Source organism: Microtus pennsylvanicus, chromosome 7 (genome assembly GCF_037038515.1).
Source record: "Microtus pennsylvanicus isolate mMicPen1 chromosome 7, mMicPen1.hap1, whole genome shotgun sequence".
Classification (NCBI taxonomy): Eukaryota; Metazoa; Chordata; class Mammalia; order Rodentia; family Cricetidae; genus Microtus; species Microtus pennsylvanicus.
Window position 1 is genome coordinate 5030562 of NC_134585.1, and position 25933 is coordinate 5056494.

At 52.4% G+C, this 25933-nt stretch overlaps 1 protein-coding gene across 1 annotated transcript; it reads left to right on the top strand.

Annotated features, from left to right (window-relative positions):
* The first annotated feature begins 733 nt into the window (after positions 1-733).
* On the top strand, positions 734-16704 carry Armc12 (armadillo repeat containing 12). The gene is made up of 6 exons (XM_075978730.1): positions 734-866; positions 6483-6628; positions 6826-6960; positions 15470-15643; positions 15754-15825; positions 16198-16704. The coding sequence occupies exons 1-6, from the start codon at positions 734-736 to the stop codon at positions 16528-16530; spliced, it is 993 nt and encodes a 330-aa protein (XP_075834845.1). The 3' UTR covers positions 16531-16704.
* Positions 16705-25933: the final 9229 nt, after the last annotated feature.

The window sequence follows — 25933 nt, forward strand, 5'->3', positions numbered from 1 at the left end:
CACCCCGCCGCGCCCCCAGCCCAGCCACACCCTGTCCCGGAGCACCAGGCTGCCTGTAGTCCCTAAAGTCCGCCTGTCTCCAGCCCCGCCTCCGATTGCCTTGGAGACAGTGACGTTTAGGGGGCGTGGCCTCTCTCCATCCTCTCCAACGGCTTGAGCGGCGCCTTAGCGCAACCTGGGGGGGGGGGGGGGGGAGGATGAGGTTATAGTTGCTGGGTCCTCCCCCGCCCCTTAGGCGGGAGATAACTACGCACGCCAGTCCGCGCCCAGGAGAGCGCGCGCCTCGCGATTGCTCTTGACGATCTCGCCCTGGATCTGAGAGTGCGGGCCGGGTCCCCGGGAACCTTTCCTTGCGATATAGCAAGGTGGAGGGGTGGAGGTGGGTAGGGAGTCTGGAAATAGCAGGCTTGGGTCCCCGAGAACCTCCCCTGGCGATCTAGCGGGAGTCTGGGAACTGTAGGCCTGTCCCCGGAAGCCCACTGCACCCTCCATCCTTGACGCAAGACGGGCAGCTCGGCTGGGCGCAGTCGTGTGCCTTCTGGGGCACCCCAGGCTAGCTGCGCGCCCTGGGCGCGGGCGGGAAGGGGTTAAACAAGGTGCCGGCGTGGGGCGCGGCGGGTGTGGAGGAGGGGAGCGGGGAGAAAGTGAGAGCGGGGGCGGGGGGGACCGAAGCGAAAGAACATCCTGTGCCGCCGCCGGATGCGAGGGGCGGGGGCGCGGGGGAGGCCGGGCGATGCGCTCCGCCCCGCGCTCCTCCTCCCGGGCGCTGGCCGCTCCCGCGCTTCACGCTGCGTCTCCTGGTCCCCACGCCTTCGCGGGTCAGGAGCTGGCCAGAGGGGCCCCTCGGCTCGAGTTCCGCGGCCAGGGTAAGCGCGGGGAGTGTGGGATCTGCTGCGAGACACGGGCGCCCCCCAGTCTTCTCCTCTGAGCACTGATGGGGAGGTGTCCCTTGCGCAGCGATAGGATCTGCACCTTCTCTGGCCAGTCCTGCTGGCTGCATTTTCTGAGCCAACACCGAAACGCAGATTGTGTATTTGAGGAACCCCACACTGCGGGGATTAGAACCCGAATCGATCGGACCGCAAAGGGCCTTTCAATGGGTGTAGCGAAGACTCAAAAACCCCTTAGCTGATAAGGCTCCCGAGAGATAGGCCGCGGAAGTGAAGGAGGCTTACCGAGTAAAGGCCTTTGCCTTCAAGCTTGACGACCTGAGTTCGATTCCCAGATCCCATATGGTGAGAGACCTACTGATTTACGTAAATTGTTCTCTGACCTCCACATGTGTGCCTTAGTATGCGCATGCCCCGCTCCCCCCCCCCCCATAATTTAAAAATTGGGGGAGCAGAACCTGGTGACTTTTAACACAACAATCAAGAGGCAGAGACAGGAATACCTCTTGAGTTGAACTCCTGGACTACCTAGAGTCTGTCTCAAAAAACCAAAAGTAAGCCGGGCCTTTAATCCCAGCACTCAGGAGGCAGAGGCAGGTGGATCTCTGTGAGCGCGAGGCCAGCCTGGTCTACAGAACAAGTTCCAGAACATTTTTTTTTTTTTTTTGGTTTTTCGAGACAGGGTTTCTCTGTGGTTTTGGAGCCTGTCCTGGAACTAGCTCTTGTAGACCAGGCTGGTCTCGAACTCACAGAGATCCGCCTGCCTCTGCCTCCCGAGTGCTGGGATTAAAGACGTGCTCCACCACCGCCCGGCTAGTTCCAGAACATCTAGGACTGTTACACAGAGAAACCCTGTCTCAAAAACAAAACAAAAAAAGTAAAATAAGTAAATAAAAGTGTTGTGGATAACAGGTTTGCTCTACACCTTAGCCTCAAATTGCTAAGTACTCAAGGATGACTTTGAACTTCTTGATCCTCACCCCACCTCCTGAGAGTTTTGGGGTTACAGTTGTGCCCCCAGTCCGGTTTATACTAGCCCCCAAGAGAGCCCGGAGCCTAAGGACAGTGAAACACCCCCACCCACGCTTGGGTGAAAACAGTGAGGAAGTGGCTTTGGAGTTCCACAGGTGGACATGGGCCTCGGCTCAGGGAATGTGCTTGTGCTTTATCACTAGTGGACGCATCTAAGAGGCCTCCTAGGGGGCAGTTAGGCTTGCCACCTGCGCCTGAGCTGTGTGGCTCCTCATCGTGACCAGAGGCGATGTGTACTGAGGGGACAGGCTGTAGCTTGGTAGGGCCCTTGCCTGTACGTGGCAAGCCCTGCGTTCAGTACATGCCAGAGGGGTATGGTGTCCCTCCTGTAAATCTAGCCTCTGGGGTAGACATGGGATCCCTCAGTTTGCTTGCAAAACTAGCCTTATCTGAATGCCGGGGGTTTGCCTGAGAGACCCTGTCTTAATGAGGAAGGTGGGAGAGAGGGTAGCAGCCAAGCTGGCACACCTGGGAAGGAGGGACTTCAAATGAGGACTTGCCTCCATCCGATTGGTCTGGGCCCATGTCTGTGGAGCACCTCCTTGATTGCTGATTGGCTAGAAGGTACCAGGACTAAACAAGTGGGAGTGGGCTGTGTGAAAAGGTTAGTTCACCATGAGCCAAAGACCAAGCTAGAAAAAAACGTTCCGTGGTTTGTGCTTCGGTTCCTGCCTCGGTTTCCCTAAATGAAGGACTGTCACCCGAAAGTCGACCCCTTTCTCACCAAGCTGGGTTTGTCACAGTGTTTATCACCACAGAAAGCAAGCTAGAATCCAGGATGATTCTAGAAGTCAGCCTTGAGCCTCCACATGTATACATACATGTGCACACACACGCCAACACATGTGGTACCATACATGGACACAGGTACACCACACACACACACACACACACACACACATACTGGAAAATGGAATAAAAGAGAGGTGAGCATTGTGCATAGGCTCTCAAGTGTGCAGAATCAACTCGGTTGGGGGTCAGAAAAGGTGGGAAGGCTGGGACCTCATCTTAAGATCAGCCAGAGTGGCCTTTGAGTCTCAGGTGACAGTCCCCACCAGGTGGCCATTTCCCTGTCCCGAGTTGGCAGGGAGGAAGGGTGATTCCACAGCAGCAGAGACTGTGCTCCCCTTCCTTGGTTCCTTGTTGCAGGAGACCCTGGAATTGCCTGCCTGAAGCCAGGCAGATCTGAGTGCCCCTGGTGGCTAGCATAGAAGAGGGGACAGGAAGATAATGGCTGCAGGAGCAGTCCCTGTTCCCTGCACCTAGTGGGTGGTGCCTGCCAGGTCTGTCCTTACAGCTACTCCCCCCCCTAAACTTCTGTCTAGGCTCAACTCTGGAGCCTTCTGTCCTGGCTCTTCCCAGCAGGCAGGCTCAGCCCTGCTCTAGCACCTCCATGCTCTTGGCCAGCTCGAAGCCCCTCACCTCCACACACAACAGCAAAGGCTGTGAAGAGACCCTGGTGAGGAGAGAAGACACCTGGGCAAGCTGCCCTTTCTCCCTCCATGTCAGGAGGACACAGAGCCCCTCATAGTAAGGGCTATGCCTATAAGTCTCTAAGCTGTGACTACTAAGTGCAGGCAGCTAAGCTGGGTGCCCCCTTGAGACTTCCTCAGGGAGGCGTACTCCAGGGCTGCAATCGGAAGCTGGGCAGGACGATTCTTTCTAAGGTGTCCACCTGTCATTTTCAAGCCCGGGTGGGAAGAGGAAACCCTGTTTGAGAAACAACCTGCCACCCAGGCAGAACATCCATGCTGGAGATCAACAGATGGTCTTGGAAGTTGTGCTTCCCCAAACCCAAAGGCCCAAGCCCAGAAGTGGGCCTCTGCTGCCCTCTACTGGAACAAAAGGTACTGGAACGCGCCACCCGCCGGCCACTCCAACTTGGCTCAAAGAAAAAGGAACTGGAGAAATTCATATGAATGAGATCAAAATACACAGCCCACACACGTGAAGATGTCATAGTGCAGTCCCTCAATTTAAACAATAAATATATATTCTAATAAAAAAACAGGAGCTGGAAAGATGGTTCAGTGGGTGGAGCACTTACCATACAAACACAAGGGCCTGAATTTGATCCCCTGTACCCACATAAAAAATTCAGGCACAGTAGTGTGTGCCTGTAATCTCATCACTGGGGAGGTGGGGACGAGAGGATCCTCGGGGCTTGTTGAACACCTGGTCGAGTCAGGTCAATGAGCCCCCGGTTCAGGGAGAGTCCATCTGAGAACAATGACAGTAGCTAAGGTGCACACTGTTCTTGCAGAGGACCCAAGTTCAGTTCTCGGCACCCACATCTGACATCTCAGAACCACCTACAACTCCAGCTGCAAGAAGGTCTGGTGCCTGTTGCCCTTGAAGGCACCTGATTGACGGTCACAAACCCACACACAGATGTAAGCACATAATTGAAAACCAGTAATGGGGGCTGGAGAGATGGCTCAGTGGTTAAGACCATTGGTTGTTCTTGCAAAGGGCCTAGGTTCAGCCGCCAGCACCTACATGCTGGATCACAGTGCTCTCTAATTCCAGTGCCAGGTGACCGGATCTCCATGGGTGCACGTACATACATGAAAGCAAAACATTTAGATACATAAAATACAATCAATAAAATACGATGGAGAGAAGCTAAAGAATATGCCTGGTATTAATCTCTACCCAGCGTATATGCATGTGAATACACGGGCATTTATACCTGCACGTGCATACAGAAACATGTTCACGAATGCACACACACCTCCCACACACTCCTACAACCCAACAGGCTGGGCATGGTGGGGCACACCTGTAACCGAGCACTTGGGCGGTAGTGGCAGGAGGGTCAACCAAGGTCGTCCTTAACAAAATAGTAAGAAGGAAGCCAGCCTGAGCTATGTGATATCGCATCTCAAAAAATTGAAAGCGAGGAGGTGGAGAGGCAGCTCAGGGGTAAGAGCACTTGCTGCTCTTCCAGAGGACCCGAGTTTAGTTGCCGGCACTCACAACTGGCCGCTCACAGCTGTAACTCCAGCTCCGGTAGATCCAGCGCTTTCTTCTGGACTCCCTGGGTACCATATGCATGTGTGTACGGCACACATACACACACGCATAAAACACTGAAGCCAGGTGTGATGTCACACACCTCTAACTCCAGCAAGGAGAGGCAGAGCAGGTAGACCTCTGAGTTCCAGGTCAGCCAGGGTTACACACTGAGACCCTATCTACAAATAAATGATGGGCATATAAAAACCGGCAATGACAAGCCCATGGCCTTGCCATGCCGGGAAGTGCAGCCTCTGAGCCCCACTCAGGCCCCCCCACCTTCTACCTCCGGAGTCCCTGGCTTCATCTCTGCAGCCTCCCAAAGCTGAGTCCTCTGGTCTCTTACTTCCCTGAAGGCCACCCTTAACCCCATCAACTCCTGGGTTTCCTTTGTTGCCTAGGCTCCAATTCTAGTACCCTGGTTCTCGGCCCTGCTAGGGTTCTGGTTCCGGAATGTTCTCTGCAGGTGCCTTGGGCCTAGCTCCCACCTAGACCACAGGGCAGCACTGAAGTCATGGGCAAGACCATTACCCGGTGCCTGCAGCAAATGGACCTCCGCAAAAGCGTTGTGGGCCTAGCTACAGGCGCCGGGGCCATTTACCTGCTCTACAAGGCCATCAGGGCTGGCATAAAATGTCATCCGCCCCTCTGCTCCAACTCACCCATCTGTATCGCCCGTGAGTGTTGGTCCCTGGGGAGAGGGCTCTGCTCCTAAGGCCTTCCCTGGGGGAAGGCCCAAAGGTGACTCCTTCAAGCTGCTCTCTCTCTTCCTTCTTTCTCTCCTCAGCCTGCCTCAGTTTCCCCCCCCCTCCCCAGCACCTGAGGCAAGGCACTGCTATAGAAGATAGTTGGGGGGGGGGCCCTGAATAGCAGAACTCATGGAGCTGGGCCCGAGGAATCACCCACTCTGGCTTCCTCCACCCAGGTATTAGAAGTGGGATCAAGAGCTTTATCTCTTGCTCTCCTCCAGGTCCTGGAGCCGGTGAAGGAAGGAAGAGCAGGGACTTTCTGTCCTAAGATCCCCACTAGGTCATAGGGTACATTTTTATTTTATGTGTTACGGCAGTTTACCTGTGTGGATGTCTGTATACCACCTGTGTGCAATGCCCAGGGACTCCAAAAGAAGTATCCGATTGATGGTTGTGAGCCACCATGTGGGTGTTAGGAACCGAGCCCCAGTCCTCTGGAAGAGCAGCCAGTGTCCTTAACCCCTGAGCCATCTCTCCATAGGGTACTTTTGTGCCATCAGGGAAAGGGTGACTTCTTGGAGATGGTTGGTTGTCATCTGCCAGGTGTCCGGCGAGCCTGTCACGACTACACACCAGGAAGGTTGTGGTTGTGAACCAGTGAGCGAGCGTCAGGACAGAGGGCACAGGAGTCATGGTCTTTGCACAGAGCCCAGGCGGTGCCGGTGCCGCTAGTGCCTGAAGGGCTGGGCACAGCGAAGCCTTCACTTTAGAGAAGCCTTTGCCCTTGGCTCCCTCCTCCCCTCCCCCACTTTCGAGCCCATCTCCTGAACTGTGGGCCTGGGGTGCTGTCTAGGCCTGGCCATCGAGAGAGAGCGCCACGGGAGGGACTCAGGAGAGATCCGAAGACTCCTCAACTCGCTGGAGTGCAGACAGGATGAGTATACCAAGAGCATGATCCTACACAGCATCACCCGTTGTGTGTATCTGCTGGAGGCTGAGGTGAGGAGAGGCGGGGTGGGGGCGTCCCGGTCGTCAGTCTGCCCCCCTGGCTCACAGCTCACCCCTAACCCCAGGCAGCATCCTCAGACCTGTCCCTCTGGCTGGTGGCGGCAGGGGGAGGTCTCAGAGACTTGGGAGACAGTGGGCCCAGGACACCCGCTCCTCCTGTCTCTTCCGCGTCTCCTCACACACTCTAGGCCTCGGGTTGTACGACCGACGACATCAGCCTGGTGGCGGAGATGCTGGATGACAAGAACAACAGCGTCAAAATCCAAGCCCTGAATGCTCTTAAAGCTTTCTCTGGAATCAGGAAGTTCAGGCTCAAAATCCAGGTGAGCCTGTCCCCAGGGTCTGGGTCCTTTGATTTGCATAGGGTGAAAAGTCGGGTCCTGTAAGTTTGTTTGAATCTGAGTTTCTAACCCAGAAACAAGCGAGGAGGTGGTGGTCCACCTCCTCATAGGCACACTTATCTGCACACATCTGAATGGCACTGGACACCCGCCCCACAAAGAGCAGAAAGCTCCTCCTAACACACAGGTGAGGCCTCTCATTTCCAGGCTAGACGGTGTCTGCCTCCTGACAGGCTAGCTGTGCAGCTAGAGTTACCACACCTTCCCGCTTAGGCTGGAGGAGGAGCTGAAGGGGCGTAGAAGTCACAGCTCCACACCAGCCAGACAGAAGAGAGGAGAAATAGGCCAAGGTCAGGAGAAAAGATGGGAGTTTGTTATCTGCAGGCCAAACCCTATTGCTCAGTCTCTCTCTCGGGCACTCCCCTGTGTGGGAATGGCAACCCAGTGGCCACCAGCTCTGCCACCTCCCTCTGTGGCGCTTGGAGTGGGGCTGAAGATTCCTGTCCCCTAATCCTGGTTTAGTCTTTTCGGTGACCTAAGGGCTCACCACAGGGATGTTTAAAAAAGCAAACAGCAACTGGGGACCCAGCTAGCTCAGCTGGGGGAGTCCTGGCCTCAGGACCCCAGAAGCCAGCAAAGGTGGAGGTGGTTGGAGAATTGGGAGGTGAAGTCCATTCCAGGGTCTAGGGTCTGATGACTCAGAAAAACAAAACAAAACAACAACAACAAAAAGTAAATTCTAAAATATAAGGTCTTTGACCCCAAATTGCTTTCTAGCAAAATGTCTCTTCCTCACCAGTTAAAAATGGCTAAGGGCTGGGAGGGTAAACATGCTGACCTGAGTTCGAAAACTGACCCCCAAAAGCCGTCCTCTGAGCCCACGTGCAAGCCAGGGCACACAAGTCTTACACACACACAATAATCACATATTCTTTAAGAAGTAAAAGGTTAAATATTTAATTCACAATCACATATTGGCTGTTTGCAAGACAGGGTTTCTCTGGGTAGTCCTGGCTGTCCTGGAACTCGCTCTGTAGACCAGGCTGGCCTCAAACTCACAGAGATCCGCCTGCCTCTTCCTCCGAGTGCTGGGATTAAAGGCGTGCACCACCACCACCCTGCTGACAACATCTTTTGTGTGTGTGAGGCAGAAAGAATAACAATTCAAATAAAACCCAGGGCAAGATGGCTCAGTAGGTAAGGGCACTTGCGTCTCAGTCTGACCACCTAAATTTTATTCCCAGGCCCCGCACGGTGGAAGGTGAGAACCAGCTCCCACAAGCTGTCCTCTGACCTCCACACGCTCACGCATGCAGCCCCTTCCCCAAATATGGCCAGCCCCAAGAGAAGAGGGAGACACAGTCCCCTGAAGCTAGACTTCAGGCAGCTGTGAGTCACCTCTTTGCGAACAGAGCACTCTGGTGAACTTGAGTCCTCTGTGAGAACGGCAAGGGCTCTTAACCTCTGAGCTACCTCTTCAGCCCCTATACTTCATATTCTAACTATAGAATTCCTCCTCTGCCCCCAAGATTCAGCTATCCCCAATGCATAATGAATTTATTTAATCCATCTCTTAAACTCTCCCAAGTCTGAACAGTTCCAATAGTGTTTGTAGGTACACTCTGCTCTGAGACTCGGCGTAGACTCTTAACTGTAAATGCCTGTAAAATCAAAAAGATGTTCCCAACATATAACCCCAAAGTGAACATTCCCATCCCAAAATGGAGGAAGGGATAGTAGTGGATAAAGGAGGGATAGGAAAAAGCCCAGCAAGGGTGGACATTACATCCTGCCGCTCCGTGTTTGGTAGCTAGGGCCGTGGTGACGCGGAGTACCATAGGTACTTACGTAACCCCACCCCTAAGGTCTTGCATTTGCTGCTCTCTCTTGGGCTGGCTCCAGTCCGTCCATACCCACAGCTTTCCTCCTCAGCAGACAGCCCGCATTCTTGGCATCCTGTATCGTGGAGTCTGCATTGCAGCCTTGTCTTCCCCCTCACAGCCGTGTGTACACAACCCTCTTAGAGGCTTCCGGAAGGGACCACAACTCTATAAACCCTCTGCCTGGCTTCTTGGGCTTTGGGCTTCTCTGTTTTCTGGAATTCTGGTGGAAGCATCTGTGACATCTTTGTACTGTGCATGCCTGCAAAGCCAGCCCACAGTTATGACGCCAAGTCCTGCTGCCAGCCTGGGCAGTGAGTGGCTAAGGCCACCTTGTACTGCAGCCACAGTGGCCTTTTCTAGGTGGCCCTTTGTGAACAGAGCACTCTGGTGGCATTCTAGGAAGGTCTTACTAGTGAATCTCCAGTTTCGTACCCTGGAGTGGGGTCTCACCTCATGGTCCATAAGTCACCATTTCCTATTGGCTGTTCGCCTTTTCTCTAATGGTGTCAATCTCTTTAACAAGTACGGTCATTTTCTCTGCACTTTAAAATGTGCTCCTCTTATGTGTGCACAGATTGTGTGCATTCAGATCCCTCTGCTCTGCTCTTTGCTCCCGGTTTTCACCGTGAGACTGGCTAACAGTAGTTCGCAGTCACCTGCCACCGTAACGGCACCGCAGCCTGAATGTTGTGTTGTCTTTGAAATCCCTCCACCAAACCAATAGGCCATTGCTTTTCAAATTCAACCTCATTCAAAATTTCAAGACCCAGGAAAAATCTAGACAAATTCTTTACCAAATGTGGATGTTCTGTGGTCCAGTTCTCAACCCAGTCCTTGTTCTCCACCTGAATCCTCGCAGACAGAGTCTGTGCTGTTTGGTGTCTATCGGCATTCATCATCCGCCAAGCTCCACTTCCAGGGTTCTAGGGAATTCCTAGCCTGTACCTCCAATCTTCTCCAAATTCCTCCTGCAAACAAGTTCCAGGGGCCTGAGAGCCACACCTTCGGGCTGTTAGCAACAGCCCCACTCCTGGTACCAATTTCCTGCACAGAGTTAACTTTGCAGCATTGCCACCCAAGGGCGACGGAAACAACAAAGGGAGGAAAGGATTAACTTGGCTCGTGGTGTCAGCTCATCACGGGGGGGGGGGGGGGGGGGCGGGGGGGGAGTTGCAGGGGAGGCGCGACAGCAGCTTGGCCCTTGGTGGTGGGAGCCTGTGATATGGGGGTATGTGTCATAGAATACCAGGAAGCAGAGAAAGACACAGGAACCAGAAGCAAGATGGACCCTTCAAAGACCCGCCTCTTGTGACCCACTTCTACCAGCGAGGCCCCACCTTCTAAGGATTCCACAGCCTCCTAAAATGGAGCTGCCAACTGGGAACAAGGATTCAAAACACGTGCCGGGGAGGGGGACATTTTGGTTTCAAACCATACATATGCGGTCTGTAGTCTTGTGTGGTTTGCTTTCACACACACTCCAAAACATTGAAAAGACTAAGATTTATCCTCCCCTGGACGTTTTATTTCCTTCTTCAGATAGTGACCAATATTCAGCGGTCTGTTTTGTGGCCACCTTACTGTTTGCCCGTGGTTGGACGTTTGAGCTAATTCCTTCACCTCCACATGCCACGAGCATGCTGCGCACACCCTCCATGCCCTGGAGCACTGCCGTAGATCAGCCCGCAGGAGAAAGGAGAGGCAGGGCTTGGTCCAAGGTCGTGTCCAGCATTTCCACAGCGTTACCCCAGGATACAGTCCCAGCCCCATCAGGCCTGCCTGAACGGTCCTGTTGGCTCACCCTTCGTCAAGATTTGCATATTCCAAACTTTAATATTTCCGTCCTGGATTAGCTTTTATTATCAACTTGATAGAACCTCAGTTGAAAAGTTACCTCCTCCAGACTGGCCCGTGGGCAATTTCTGTGAGACTGTCCTGACTGAGGATTGGTGTGCGGGCTCAAGCCACTGTGTGTGACACCATCAGAGGCAGGTGCGCCTGGGCTCTAGAAGAAATTTAGCTAAACATGAACCAGTGAGCTAGCTAGGACACACCATTCCTCTGAACATTTATTTTAAATGTATGAGTATTTGTCCCCAGATATCTATAGGTGCTGTATCCATGCCTGGTGACTCAGACCAGAAGAGGAGCCAGATCCTGGCATTGGAGTTATGGATAGTTGTGAGCCACCGTGTAGGTGCTAGGAACCAAACCTGGGTCCTCTGCAGGAGCGGCCAGGGCTCTTAGCTGCTGAGCCGTCTCCCTAGCCCCTCGTAGTCTTGTCGTCGTAGTAGTCTTGTCTCCGGGCTGATAACCCTTCCCTCCCCCACATTCTTTCAGCCATGGTGTTGGCCACTGCCACACACACACGGAAAAGGCAAACTAGAATTGTTTCTTACATGGAACAAGCTTTCGAAACGAAAGCTCGGGCTGAGACATGATGCATTTCCGCAACCCTAGTGCTCAGGAGGTCTAAGGTCAGAGGGTTGTGAGTTTGGGGCCAGCCTGGGGCTCTCGAGTTAAGAGTATTTTTAAAACAGTAACGTTTTCTTGAGGTCTTCACTTGGTGGTGCTCCCCCCACCCACTCACGGAGCACAGCACCTTAGCTTCCTCTGATGCCTGAAAGCTCTGGTCCTCCCAGGCCACCTCAAGCTGCTTCCATGAGAGAGCCTGTGGCTCCACCTTGTGGAGTTTAGTTCCCACGGGGAGCTGCAGCCCTGCGTGTTGCATGCCACCCTGCGGAGTTCACTTCCTGTGTTGCATGCTACGCTGCAGAGTTCAGTTCCCATGGGGAGCTGCAGCCCTGTGTGTTGTATGCGCCTGTATTGCTCTCTGTATTGGGAAGGCAGAACCCTTTCTATTTAGAAGGACTTTCCAGGTCCCTGCAGTCTGGAACGGGGTGGAGGGTGGGGGTTCCCGTGCTTCCTCATGGCCAGCTATCACCAGATATACTACCTAGGTCTGCTGGAGGGCCTCTATCCTACATTTTCAATCAGACCATGGTTTGCTCTTTTTTGTTTGTTTTTCCAGACAGGGTTCCTCTGCAGCTTTGGAGCCTGTTCTGGAACTAGCTCTTGTAGACCAGGCTGGCCTCGAACTCACAGAGATCTGCCTGCCTCTGCCTCCAGCATGTGCCACCACCGCCCGACTGTGCTCTTAGAAACTCTGAGCAGGAATGTGACATTGGCTGTGGGCCGTGCCTCCTTGCCCTAACCCCAGCCATTTAAAAGGAAGTTCCAGGCCTGTTCCTGCACCTTGCTCTTCCTTCTTTCTGAGGCCCTGCCCCAGACTTTCACCTGCCATCCACTCCCAGAAGGCAGTGGGGCAGGCAGGGAATGCCTGCTTTCATAGGGACTTTGCCTCATTGCTGAAAGGCCAGCTTGGGCTTGTGGTGTTCGATATCTTAACCCTCACCACTCAAAATCCCTCTAGCCGCTTGTCTGTTGACCCTGACTCGGGGACACTGAATGGGGCAACGCTGGTCCTTGCGGGATACACATCCTAACGGGGTGAGTCAGGGGACACAGTCAGGTGCACGGTGCCTCTGATGTGAGGCTTGAGGAGAAAATCAAGAAGTGGGAAGCGGCTTTATTCCCAGCACCCAGGAGGCAGAGGCAGACGGATCTGTAGGCAGGACCAGCCTGGTCTACAGAGCGAGTTCCAGGACAGCCAGGGTTACACTGTGAGATTCCATCTCAAGTGAGAAAAAGGGGAGTGGGTGAGGAAGATCACGTGGGGGTGAGGTGCAGTTTTGAAGGAAGTGATCTTTTGTTGCCTCTATGCTGAAGCCTTTGTGACATCAAACACATGCTCTTTAAAAGAAAAAGATAGGGTGTGTGGATGTGGCCCCGTGGGCAGAGTGCAGGCCTAGCCCGGGCTCCCTCCAGATCATAACTAGGTGCCGTTTCTTGTGCTGCGACCCCAGCACTCGGAGGTAGGACAAGGAGGTCAGGAGTTCAAGGTCACCCTCAGCTACAGAGCATATTTGAGGCCAGCCTGGGCTACAAGAGACCCCGTTTTAAAACACAAATAAACAACAACAAACCGCATGTTTGATGACAGATGCATCAAGATTTCAAACACAGGGTTGATGAGGGAGCGCGGTGGGTATCTGCCAAACCTGGCCACCTGAGAGAGCCAGTTCCCACAGGCTCTCCTCTGACCTCCACTTATGCGCCTCCCACACAACCCTGTACACCACCTCACCACCACCCACCCTCAATCATAACCTTCAAAATTAAAAGCATAGCTAAAAATAAAAGTTAGCTGGTGGGTTGGATAGATGGGTTAGAGATTAAGAGCACTGGCTGCTCTTCCAGAGGACCTGAGTTCAACCCTCAGCATGGTATGGCTCACAGCCACCTATAACTGTAGTCCCATGGAATCTGATGCCCTCTTCCAGTATGCATTCGTGAAAATGATACACTCATATACATAAATACATAAATCTTAAAATTAGTTGATAACACCAAATGCTACAAAAAATATAGCAAAACTAGGTGTCACCCGCATTGCTGGTATGAATATAAAATGGGAGAGCAGTCATTCTGGAAATTAGCTTAGTAATTTTTTTTTAATTTTCTTTTTGTTTTGTTTTCCTGAGACAGGGTTTCTATGTGTGTCCCTGGCTGTCCCAGAACTAGTTCTATAGACCAGGCTGGTCTCAAACTCATAAAGATCTGCCTGCCTCTGCCTCCCAAGTGCTGGGATTAAAGGCATGCGCCATCACCGCCCGGCCAATTCAGTAGTCTCTTAAAACTCTAAACACACACCTATCAACTGGTAGTTGCACTGCTCCTAGGTTTTTAGCCCAGAGAAATGAAAACTTAGCTCATAGAAATGGTGCATCAGCTGGCTGTGGTGGAGCACACTGGCAGATTTGCAGAAGGAGGTGGAGGCAAGAGGATCACAAGTTCTAGGCCAACCTGGGCTACACAATTTCTGTTGGGCAATGATGGTGCACAACTCTAATCCCAGCACTTGGGAGGCAGAGGCAGAGGCAGAGGCAGAGGCAGAGGCAGAGGCAGGCGCATCTCTGTGAGTTCAAGACCAGCCTGGTCTAAAAAGCAAGTTCCAGGACAGCTAGGACTGTTACACAGGCAAACCCTGTCTTGAAAAATAAAAAAGAATAAGAAAAAAGAAAAGGTGCACCATTACACATAGCAGCCTTATTTCAAATTGGCTCAGACTGAAAGCTACCAAAACATCTTTCAGGTTTTTTGAATCATCTTGGTTAAATTGTGGTATAATTTGAAGATGGAAGGGGAGGAAAAGGGGGATGGGGTGTGTGGCTAGAAAGGACCTTCCGAGGTGACATTTCAGCAAAGCATGTCAGGATGTGGGAAAGCCTTGCAGGATGAGGGAACAGCCTGTGCCACTAGCTGGTATGTTCAAGGAACACCTCAGGGCCCTTTGTGGTGAGCCCCTCGCTGCTAACAAAGACAGGAAGGGAGGGCTGACGATGGGGAGACTGGAGCAGAGCCAGTGGGATGGTGACCGAGCATCTCTAAGGATTTCAGCTTTTTACCTAGTGAGTGGCCGGGCAGGGGAGAGAGGAGTAGCAGATCTAAGTCTTCAGGTGTTCTGAACCAAGATGCAGGGGGCAGGATGGAAGGTGGGGGGCAGGACACCATTGCAGAAATCTGGGTCAGAGATGGGGGCTTGGAAGAAGGTGGTAGAAGTGGGGATGGATAAGAAGCAGTTTGGTTTTACATAAGACTTTTTTTTAATACACAAACTTTTTTTTAAATTGTGTGCATGTGTGAATCTGGGAATGCACATACCAGGGCACAGCTGTGGAGGTCAGAGGTCACCCTGCAGAGGTCGGTTCTCTCCTTCCACTCCATGGAACGTGGAGATCAGATTCAGTTTGTCAGGCTTGGTAGCAAGCACCTTTGCCTGCTGAGCCAGCTCACTGGCCCTTTCGCTGGATTTTTAGAAATGATTGTTAGTGTGTGCGTGCGTGCGTGCGTGCGTGCATGTGTGTGTGCACAAGTGCCACAGTGTATGTGTGGAGATCGGACGACAGCTTTGTGGAATTGGTTCTCTCTTTCCGCCTTACATGCATTTCAGAGTTTGAACTCAGGTCTGACACGCTTGTACCACAAGTACTTTACCCACTTCTCCCTAACCCCTTTTGCTGGGTTTGAAGATAAAACCAAAAAGATTTCTGAGGGATGGGAAAGGGAGTGAGAGGGGAGGGACAGGGAGGGGAGAAAGGAAGAGAGAGAGAGAGCAGAGAGAGAAAGAATTGGAGGATGCTGCAAGTTGGGGCTGGGAGGGAATGTGAGACCAGTGGCCAGGACCAAGGAAGCAGGTTTGGGGTAGGGAGAAAGTGGGGTTAACGGGTGGGGTGGGTTGGTGATCTTACCAAAGGGGTGAAGCAAAGAAGAGAATGTTGGGCAGAAGGCTTAGGAAGACTGAGAGGGAGACTAGCAAGGGGAAAAATCCACATGAGGTGGGCCTGGCTGACCAAGGTGTGTGCTGCTTCCCGTTCAAGGTAGGGAGCATTGTCTACTGGGCCCCGGGTGGGCCAGTGAAGGGTGACATGGAGCATGGTGTGTCAGGGAGGTCGCCATATGAAAGCAGACCCTTCTCTCCACCCCAGGAACATTCCATCAAGGTGCTGGAGCTGATCTCGACCATCTGGGACACGGAGCTGCATGTAGCTGGCCTTCGCGTCCTCAACAACCTCCCGCTCCCTGACTTCGTGAACCCACAGCTGCGGCGGGTGATGCCCGCCCTGATGGAGATCATGCAGTCGGACTATGTCCTGGCACAGGTGCCTGCCCATCAGGGCCGTGGAGCAGTGCCTAGAGGGAAGAGCAGAGGTTCAAGCCTCCCCTGCTGAGGCCCAGACCCACCGGCCCTCTCCTGCTCTTCCTTATTCAGGTACAAGCTGTCCGCCTGCTGAGTTACCTGGCACAGAAGAGTGACCTTCTCTATGACATTCTCAACTGTCAGGTGAAAAAAAGATGGAGAGGGGCTGATGGGATGCCGATGTGTGTGTTGGGAGGATTGTGTTCACTGGGTAGATTTTTTTAAATTATTTTCTAATGTGCATGGGTGTTTGCATGTGTGTCTGTGCATCACCTGTGTGCAGTGCCTGCGGAGGCCAACAGAGGGCATCAGCACTCCTGGAACTGGAGCTACAGAGAGTTGTGAGCCACCCAAGTGTGGGTGCTGAGAATCCAATAGCAGTCCTCTGCAAGGGAAGTCAGAGCTCTTAATGGCCAAGCCCCTCTCTCCAGCTTCATACACTGAGTCTTAAAATTAAACTCAAGTGCGGATTTTAGACAGGCCGGAGCTCACGGTTCTCTCCCGCCCCCAACACAGGTGGACTCCAACTTCCTGAACCTCTTCCAGTCCTCACAGCCGGGGAGTCTGCTGTTTGAGGTGCTGGTGTTTGCTGAGCGGCTGAGTGAGGGCCGGAACTCAAGCCATTACCGAGCAGTAAAGTGGCATTACAACGAGCAGTCCCTTCATGAAGCCCTCTTTGGGGATGAGTCCAGACTGGCCGACCGACTGCTCTCCCTGGTCATCCACCCCGAGGAGGAAGTCCAGATCCAGGCCTGCAAAGTCATAGTCAGCTTGCAGTGTTCCCAGGACTTGGGGTCCCGACCCTCAGCCTGCCGTCCCAGCCATTCCTACTTTAAAAACGGGGAGTAACATTAAGGAGAACCAATAAATGCATACGGGGGGGAAGGAGAGGCTCCTGGAAGCAAGCGTCTGTCCGTGGCCTCCCAGGGTCATCAGGACCTCCGCCTAGGCCATGGCACAGCAAGGGCGAGTCTCCCAAAGGCACCCCACTTTTGTGTTTGGGAGACTGAAACCCTCCTTCTGTTGCTGCTCTTCAAATCTGTTTTTCTTTTTCTGTTTTGTGTGTGTGTGTGGTGTGTGTGTGTGTGTGTGTGTGTGTGTGGTGTGGTGTGTGTGTCCAGGCATGTGAGCACATGTGCATGTTTGTGTACATGTGTACATGCTTGTGCAGGTGGAGGCTTGACCTCCTCCACCTAGTCACCGAGGTGGGGTGTCTCAGTCAAGCCCGCTCACAGCCAGTTCATCGGGGGATCCCTCCCCCTCTGTCTCTGCCTTCAAGGCAGCCGCTCTGCCCACTGGCATTTGCCTGGGTTCTGAGGACTCTGGACTCCAGTTCTCACTTTGACTCCCCAAGTCATCTCCCAGATGCCTTTTAAAACCTGAATGTGAAGCCCATCCTTTCCTGGGGAGACGTAGGTGCTGCGATGTGTTTGTGCATGTGTCTCTGTGTGTAAGTGTGTGTGTGTGTGTAGCTGGAACTACAGTGAGAGGTGGTTGTGAACAATCATGCAGGTGCTGGGAACCCGGGTCCTCTGCAAGAGCATCAAGTACATCAAGTACTCCTAACCACTGAGCCATCCCTCCAGTCCTCCAGCGGGGGTTTAAGAATCTCCCCTGAGTCCCTCCTATTGCCAATGGTGTGGTCTTTTAGGGTGTGGGCTGTTGTGGGAGGTGCCTGTGTGGGATCCTGTCCTCTTTCTGACCTTCTGTCTGGTGTTAGGTCTGTTGTCACAGGAGCTCCTTCTGTGACACGCCACCATCCACCCCAGGCCTTACAGAGGCTGCATCCATGGGGCTCGCTCATAGACCCTTCAGAATGATGGGTTTAAACCAGGCATGGGGCACACGGCTTTAATCCCAGCCCTCGGAAGCAGAGGCAGGCTGGTATACACATCGCAAACTGCACGTAGTCTATCGGCCCGTTCCTCTAGAGAACCCTGATACAACACCTCCCGTCAAGGCACTTGTACTTTACATTTCTATTACATGTGTGTTTGTATGTGTGCGCGCATGCCATGCCACAGTACATGTATGTCAGAGGACAACTGCTAGGGAGAGTTAGCTCTCTCCTTCCACCGTGTGGATCCCAGGGTTGAACTCAGGTTGTCAGGCATGGCAACACGCGCCTTTCCCTGCTGAACCGTCATGCCGGCCCAGGCTCTTTCTTACACCACATGCCCCTTCAAGTCCTGGCCAGAGGAGGAACCACAGCTTCTCAGGGACTCCCAGACCCTAGCGTATTCTCGAGTATTAACTAACTGTGTTCCCCACCCCACTGAGTTTCCACTGGAAATGAGGCTGTGCACATTCCAGTGGCCACAAAGGGGGCATGGAGGAAGACCTGAAAATGTTTGGTGACCACATCGATGGACAGAGAATGACAGACCGACTAGATACGTTTGACAACCCTGGATTGCGAGTGCTGGGTTCAAATCCTAGCTCTGTCATCTGTTGGCTGCCTGACCTGCGGTGGAGCAGGGCCCTGTTTCGCTTCAGTCTCCTTGTCTATAAAACAAATAGGAAAATGGCACTTAAGGGCCTGATGGGACTGGGAGGCCATTGGAGGAGCTGAGCCGTGATGTCATCATGGGAGAAGACACGGATTGTCCCTTCTCAGGGGGACAGCCCCTGGGTAGACTGCCTAAAAACATAAAAACAAAAATCAACAGCTTATGTTGGGGTTAAGCCCCATCAAACCTCTCAGGATTCAGAAGGATCGCTATAGCAGCCAAACCTAAGTCTTTTCGTCAGGTCCCATTCATCCTTTCTATGCTCTCTCTAAAGGTCTCTTGATGCTCCCCGTTCGATGGTCTCTTGGTGCTGGCTCGCTGGTTTTCCCATCCCGCCAGGTTTCCAGTTCATATACCCACAGGCACGTAGTTAACAATTTTCGGGTCAACAACAATGCTACCGAGCATGCATCTCTTAGGGCTAACAGAAAGGATAAAAGACTGACGTGGTGGGCACAGTGTGTCTCAGAAGGGGCGTGGCTGTGAAGCTCCCTGGCAGATACTAGGAGGGTTAGGATGGAGCTTGTCCCCTGGCTGAGCATCCTGGTGCTGTATCCGCTGGCACCCAGGTGAGAAGGACTCTGGGGTTGGTTTAGTAACCCAAGGTTTGTTCCTGCATATTTTAGGGGTAAAGGTGCAAACAGCTAATTTCCTAGACTAAGACCTTGTGTCAAATGAAAGATGAAGGTAAGCACAGAATATTACTAGCTTGTGAGGGTAGAGCAAAAGCCAGCGGGTTACACCTTCCTGAGTCTGCTGCTAGAGAATTCAGGGTCACCCGAGCCTGTTTATCAGTAAGAGCAAACCTGCTGTCTCTCTGCTCAGTGCCTCCTGCTCAGGACTCCTTTCCTGTCAATGAGGACAGTTGTGGGGGACCAGCTTTATGTAGATTTGACTGTAAGATCAAAGGTTTAGCTGAATAAATGCTTTCATACCAGGGCCCCACAGTGTGGATGAGGTTATCTAGTTGCCCATACAGGAAGAAGTTATTTATCTCAATGAATGATTTATATGCTGCTGGGATATTTGGGATGAATCCCATGATGGAGAAGGGCCATGACTTCTTAAGATTGCTACAGAATGGACCGTGACTCCAAAAGACAGGCGTTCCCGAAGCTCCGCAAACAGGTTCCTGGTTGATGGACCGCACTCCCGTGAGTTTCTCTAGGGACCTGTCAACACTGACAAGGCTGTGACTCACAGCAAACAATTATTTGTTATCTTGGGAACATGGAAACGCTGGGGTTGATTTGTCTGGTTCCATCAAGCTGTGGTTGGTTCAGCCTTGGCCAGGGCTCTCTCTAGTCAGCCGAGGGCTCAATAAGGACTGTCCCCTTCCAAAAGGCGGCTCCCTTGTGTGGCCAGCTGATGCCAGGTCCTCACTCTCTGTAGGATGTTGGAGAGTCTTCAGGTCATAGCATCTGGCTTCCCCAGAGCAAGCGTAAAAAAATCTGAATACTGTGTATTCTAAAGAAAAACACAAAAACGTGCCTGGGGCCTGCGAGACGGGCTAAAGGGGGTAAAGGTGCTTGCAGCCAACCTTGATGTGGATCCTCCGCAGCCACACGGCAGAAGGCGAGCATGGACTCCTGCAAGCTGTCCTCTGACCTCACGTGTGTGGCGGTAGGAAGGTGCCACTCCATACGCCGTACACAGTTAATGTGAATTGTTTTGTGCACATACAACAGCTGTTTTTGTTTAAGATTTATTTATTTATTGTGTATACCGTGTTCTACCTGCATGCATTCCTGCAGGCCAGAAGAGGGCACCAGATCTCATTACAGATGGTTGTGAGCCACCGTGTGGTTGCTGGGAATTGAACTCAGGACCTCTGGCAGTGCTCTTAACCCCTGAGCCATCTCTCCAGCCCTAAATGTAATTTTTTTTATTTTTTTTATTTTATTTTTTTTTTAAAAACTTTTTATTTAACTTTATTATGTTCGTTGGTGTGAAGGTGTCAGATCTCATGGAACTGCATTTTCAGACAGTTGTGAGCTGCCATGTGGGTGCTGGGAATCGAACCCGGGTCCTCTGGAAGAGCAGTCAGTGCTCTTAACCGCTGAGCCATCTCTCCAGCCCCGTAATTTTTTTTAAAGGAAAAAAAATGTATCTTAATTATTTCAGAGTGAGTTTCCATCTTGAGGATTTCAGCATGTACCGTGTGCGGCATAAAACCATGAGTCAGCAGAAATGAAGAGTCTGAGCGTTTGACAGTTTGAGGTCTTAAGGATGGAACGTCTGGAACGTCTCTGAGTAACTGTTCAAAAAGGAACACATGACTCCAGAGGTTTCGTACATGTGTTAAGAATTGAAATGTCTGTGTGCTGGTCCACAACCAACAAAATCTCAATGGAAACATACAGAGAAAACAAAACCCCATCATGGAAGAGCTTGTAATCAAAGAACTGGGGAGACACAGACAGCGGGGGAGGGGGGTCTTGGGGCTCACTAGCCAGCCAGGCTTGCATGTAAGTTCCAAACAAACAAGGAAGAGACCCGATCGCAAAACATTTTCTTTCAACTTTTTAAAAAGTGCACAGCCCTTGAGGACTCCCCGAGGCTGTCCCCTGGCTTCCACAGGCATGAACACACATTTCTCTCTCTCACACACAAATGGAATAGTAACGTCAAGATGGGAGAGAAAGGCCATGGGAGGCTCGGAAAGTCACATGGACACTCTGCAGGTGCTGGGGTGCTAAGAGGATGATGAGGGGACCCCAAAGCAGTGCCACTGCAAGGTTTTCACCCAGCATGGCGAGTGGCTTCTTCAGAGCCACAGAAGTAACCCCACTCAGTTCTGCCCCAACCAATATGCTCTAACCTCCCCCCACCCCAGGCCACGTGAAATAGGACAGAATTGCATACAAATGGCCGAGAGGTGCACAAGAAGGTGGCTGGAATCTCAGGGAAGGGTCCAGTGACCGACCCCGCTCCTTCTCTAAGGGAATGGTCAACAGACCTGATGGCAGTGTACTCTCCCTAGCAGGAACACCTGATCTCAGAATGGAGCCGGACCTCTCCTGCTCAGAGGGCTGCCCCCCGCAGTTCCGGTGATGCCCCCCCCCCACAGTAGCTGGACACTGTGGATCTCACTTTCACTGACTGAACAGACTTAGGGAGGGGAGAGCCATCCACTGCTGTTCTGGGCCCTAAAGGCCATCTTAGTGGGCAAGGAGTCACTTCTTTAAGAATTCCATGACCAAAACCAACTAGGGGAGGAAGGGGTCTAATTGGCTTCCACTTTCAGACCACAGTCCTTCATTTAGGGAAATCAAGGCAGGAACCGGAGCACAAACCATGGGACTTTTCTTCTAGCTTGTTATTTGGCTTGTGGTCAGCTTTTTATACAGCTCGGTCCCACCTTGGGACTGGCACCTTCTAGGCCAATCAGCAATCAAGAAAATGCTCCACAGACATGGTCCCGGGCCAATTTGAAGGAGCAAGTCTTCATTTGAGGTCCCCCCCACCCCAGGTATGCCGGGTTGGCCGCCACACTCGCTCACTAAGGCAGGGTCTCTCAGTCAAACCCAGAGCACGTAGACAGGCTAGTTTTGCTAGCAAGTGTACTGAGGGATCCTGCATCTGCCCCAGGGGTTAGATTTACAGGAGAAACAACACACATACACACACACACACACACACACCCCGACAATTTACATGAATTCTGGGGATCTGACTTCAGGTGTTAACAACTGGGCTACAGTCCACATTTGCTCTTTAAAGATTCTAAAGACAACCAAGCAGCGGTGGCACAGGCCTTTAATCCCAGCACCGGGGAGGCAGAGGCAGGCTCTCTGAGGCCAGCCTGGTCTACAGAGCGAGTTCCAGGACAGCCAGGGGACTCGACAGTGGTAGAGCTATGGCTGCCCCAGTAGGGGGCAGTGGGAACAAGCTGAAGGATCATGACCGGCAGTTTTTGTAAAAAGACCAGAGATTAAGATAAAAAAAAAATTCCTCAGAGCTAGATGTGATGTCATCCCTGTATTTGCAACACTTAGGAAGCTGAGACAGGAGGATTGCCATGAATTTGAGGCCAGCCTGAGCTACACAGTGAGTTCCAGGCCAGACTGGGCTACAAAGTGGTATCCGGTCTCAGAACAAACTAAAGCAAAATCTCAGTGTCTCTTGTGGTGAGCTGGACGTGGAGACACTTGCCTGTAATCTTAGCACTTGGAAGGCAAAGGGAGGAGGATCGGAAGTTCAGAGCCAGCTCATTAAGGTAGAGTCAATCATATAAGAATTATATGATATATGAGACCCTGCCTAAAAAAGTGGGGGGGGGGGACTTGGGGAAGGCTCGGTGTGCAAAAATGCTTGCAGTCGAGATTGGCAATCTGAGTTCAGTCCCCAAAACCTAAATGGCAGAAGAGAAGGCCTCCCACTCCAAATGGTCCTTTCCAATCCCCAAGCTCGCACTGTGCCAATGTGTCTTCCCCCAGGGTTCAGACAACAGAAGCCAGCGGATCTCAGGGAGTTTGAGGCCAGTCTGGTCTACATTGCAAATTCCAGGCCAGCCAGGGCTGTATGGTGAGGAGTAAAAAAATCCCTTCCCCTGAAAGACACAGAGGGCTCCAAGGAGCCTTGCATGAAGGAGAGACCTCTCAGGACATCAGAAACGTGTGTGTGTGTGTGCACACGTGTGTGTGTCTGTCATCCTGGCTTCACACGTCTGCAGACACAGAACTGTTTCTTTGGGATTTTACATGTAAAATGTTAGATTCGGCGGCAGGTAGCTCAGCTGGTAGAATGATGCCCTGGAGGACACAAGCCCTGGTCTAATCCTCAGCACTGCCTGAACCAGGCATGGTGTCAGGCCCCAAACTGGGTGTGGTAAGCACATGTGTGGTGACCAGCACTCATGAGGTGGAGGCAGGAGGGTCGTGTGTGTGCGTGTGTGTGTCTGGTGTGTCAGGCAATGGGGCAACACCCCTTGTTCCTAGGTAGGACTGTCTGCCTCCGTCTTCCAGGGTGACATACCGGGGCTAAGGCCCAGCCAGGTCCGGAGAGCACTGTGTAGGCTCCTGTAGCTCCTTCCAGGTTGCTTCCTCTGAGAGCTGATGTGGGCCAGCAGGTCCTGGAGGAGATGGGAGAGCCAACCACCTTGCTTGTAGGGCGGGGTCGCCTGAGGATATTTTTTACTAATAAATACTGCTGGTGTGCTCCCCCCCCCCACTTCTGCTTTCCTGGTCTCCTCTGGAACTACGGGTTCTGTGAGTCTTTCCCTAATTAAAGCTAAAAATATTCTTGTCATTTGTCTGCCTTCATTTATGCCGATACCGAGCACTGTATGTCCCAGTCCAGTCCTGTCACGAGGATGAGTATGGGAGGGGAGGGGATGGCTGGAAGTTGGCTCCTGTTGAAAGCTGTGAACCCCCCAGATCCTGAATTTCTGGTAAACAGCTTGCAGCTGCTCTGAGCACAGACTCTCTCAAGAGTTCCTTATGGCAGGGGAGTGGTTTCTGGTGCATCTGGCTGGGGGCGTGGCTATCAGTTAAGGATCCCTGTAGACGCTGCCCCTGGACACAATAAGGGGGCATTCTGGCATCAAGGATGACCTGTATCTCTGTGTGTTTCAATCGCCAGCCCCTTGCCTGGTTCACGAATTGTAGAGCATAGGCTGCTGGGCCTGTCTCCAGATGCCTGGTGTCCTCACAGACAGGACAACCAGCCTTGCCCTGTATCTGGGTCACAGGGTAGAGTCTCTTGCCCCAATTCTAGCCCCACAATCAATAACTTTCCCCAGAGGAGCCACCTCAGCCAGCTTCCCCAAATACCCCCCTGAGTTCTCTGCACCCCACCTAGAGCTGACCCCCCTCAACACAGATGGCCTTTCTCACCAGCTTTGGACACTGTCATTTCTCACCTTTGTCCCATTTGTCCCTGCCTGGAAGCCCTGCTTCTGTCTGCCAAGCCCCAGGTACCCATTAAAGCCAAGCCAAGTATCACCCCCCTCCCCCGGCAGGCACCCTGGGCTGCCCTAGGCATTCCAGGCAGGAGCTTGCTATTGTCTCCTTTCCTTCCTAGAGTTCTGGTCCTCATCTTCAGTGAGTTTGGCAGCTCTGCCTCTGCCTTCAAACTCAATACTCTTGAGATAGGGTCCCTTGTTGTAGCACACAACGCCCATCTGCACTCTATACGCTACCATACAGTTCGCCAGCTTCGGGCAGGGGGCTGAAGGTTGAAACACTCAGACAGACAGAGACACGGACCTCTAAGTCACTGGTAAGCCCTTTATTCAAAAGCACCATGGAGGCTTATATACCCAACAGTCAGGTGGGCCCACAGGTGAAAACTTTATCCTCTGATCCTCAAGGCCAAGGCAACACGTGCTCGTGAAGCAGAGCTGGTAAACAACTTTGACACAGCTTTCAGTAACTCAGATCAGAAGGAAAGTAAAGATCTCTAGCAGGGAAGAGCAGCTGGAGGCCAGGACTCCAAATGGTCCCAACACCTCGTAGCCCAGGCTAGCCTCAGACTGACTGGCTTTGAGCTTCAGGCTCTGGAATGCTGGGACTACAGGCTTGTGCCACCCCCTCAGTTTATGTGGTACTAGGGATCAGACCCAGGCTTTGTGGGTGTGAGGCGGGTCATCCCCATTCCCTGGGGTTTGTTTTTTAGAAACGTGTAGCTCAGGCTGACTTCAAACTTACTAGGTAGCCAAGGATGTCCTGGAACGTTCTGCTCTCCCTGTCTCTGAAAGACCCTACAGACCCCCTCCTCAAAACCCGCAGCTAGCATGCTCCCGGGGGAACGTCCTGTTTGCTTTTGTAAGAACATCCCATGTGCTTGAGAGAGCAGGATGTTTATGAGATAGGAAGACTGCAAGGCAGGATATCAATAAGATAGGACATCAACAAAGCAGGTTGACTGCAAAACAGGATATCTATAAGATAGGAACAGGATGACTGTTGCCAGACATCCATGCTGAGAGAGGAAACCATTCATGCCCCCCGCCTCATTCCGATAACCACGCTTTTGCTTCTGTAAACTTGCTTTTTGCTCTTCCCTATAAAAAGCCCGCCCTCCAGTTGGCAGGCGCGCAAGTCTTCCGAGAGATCTTGCCGCCCACAGGTACCTGTGTCTACTCAATAAACCTCTTGCAATTTGCATCCGTGTGGTCTCGGCCTGTTCCTTGGCGTTGGGGAGATCTCCTCCCGACAAAAGGTCCTCGTCGAGGGTCTTTCAGTCTCCACCATCTGAGTGCAGGGAAAGGCAGGTGGATCTCTGTGAGTTCGAGGCTAGCCTGGTCTACAGAACAAGTTCCAGGACAGCCAAGGCTACACAGAGAAACCTGTCTCAAGAAAATCAAAAACAACCCCCCCAAAAACCAAAATAAAAAAAAAGGATCTATTTTATGTGTATGAGTGCTTCGCTTACATGTATTCTGTGCACCATGTATGTGCCTGGTGCCATCAGGAGTCAGAGAAGGTTATGTTACCCAGAACTGGAGTTACAGATGGTTGTGAGTCACTTTGTGGGTGCTCAGAACCAAACCAGGTCTTCCGCAAGAGCAGCCAGTGCTCGTAACCTCTTAGTCACACCCCACAGGGTCACATTTTAAATGAGCTTTCACTCACAGTTTGAAATCTGTGTTTAGAAGCATATGAGGCCCAAGGTCCCACCCACAGCCCTGCCCTGCTGGTTCAAAGCCTTTCCTCCATCCCCTGCAGAGCCAGTGGTCCTTACCCACCTCCTCTGAGCAGGACAGGCTGTGACCATCGGGCCCACGCCGGCTGGCTACC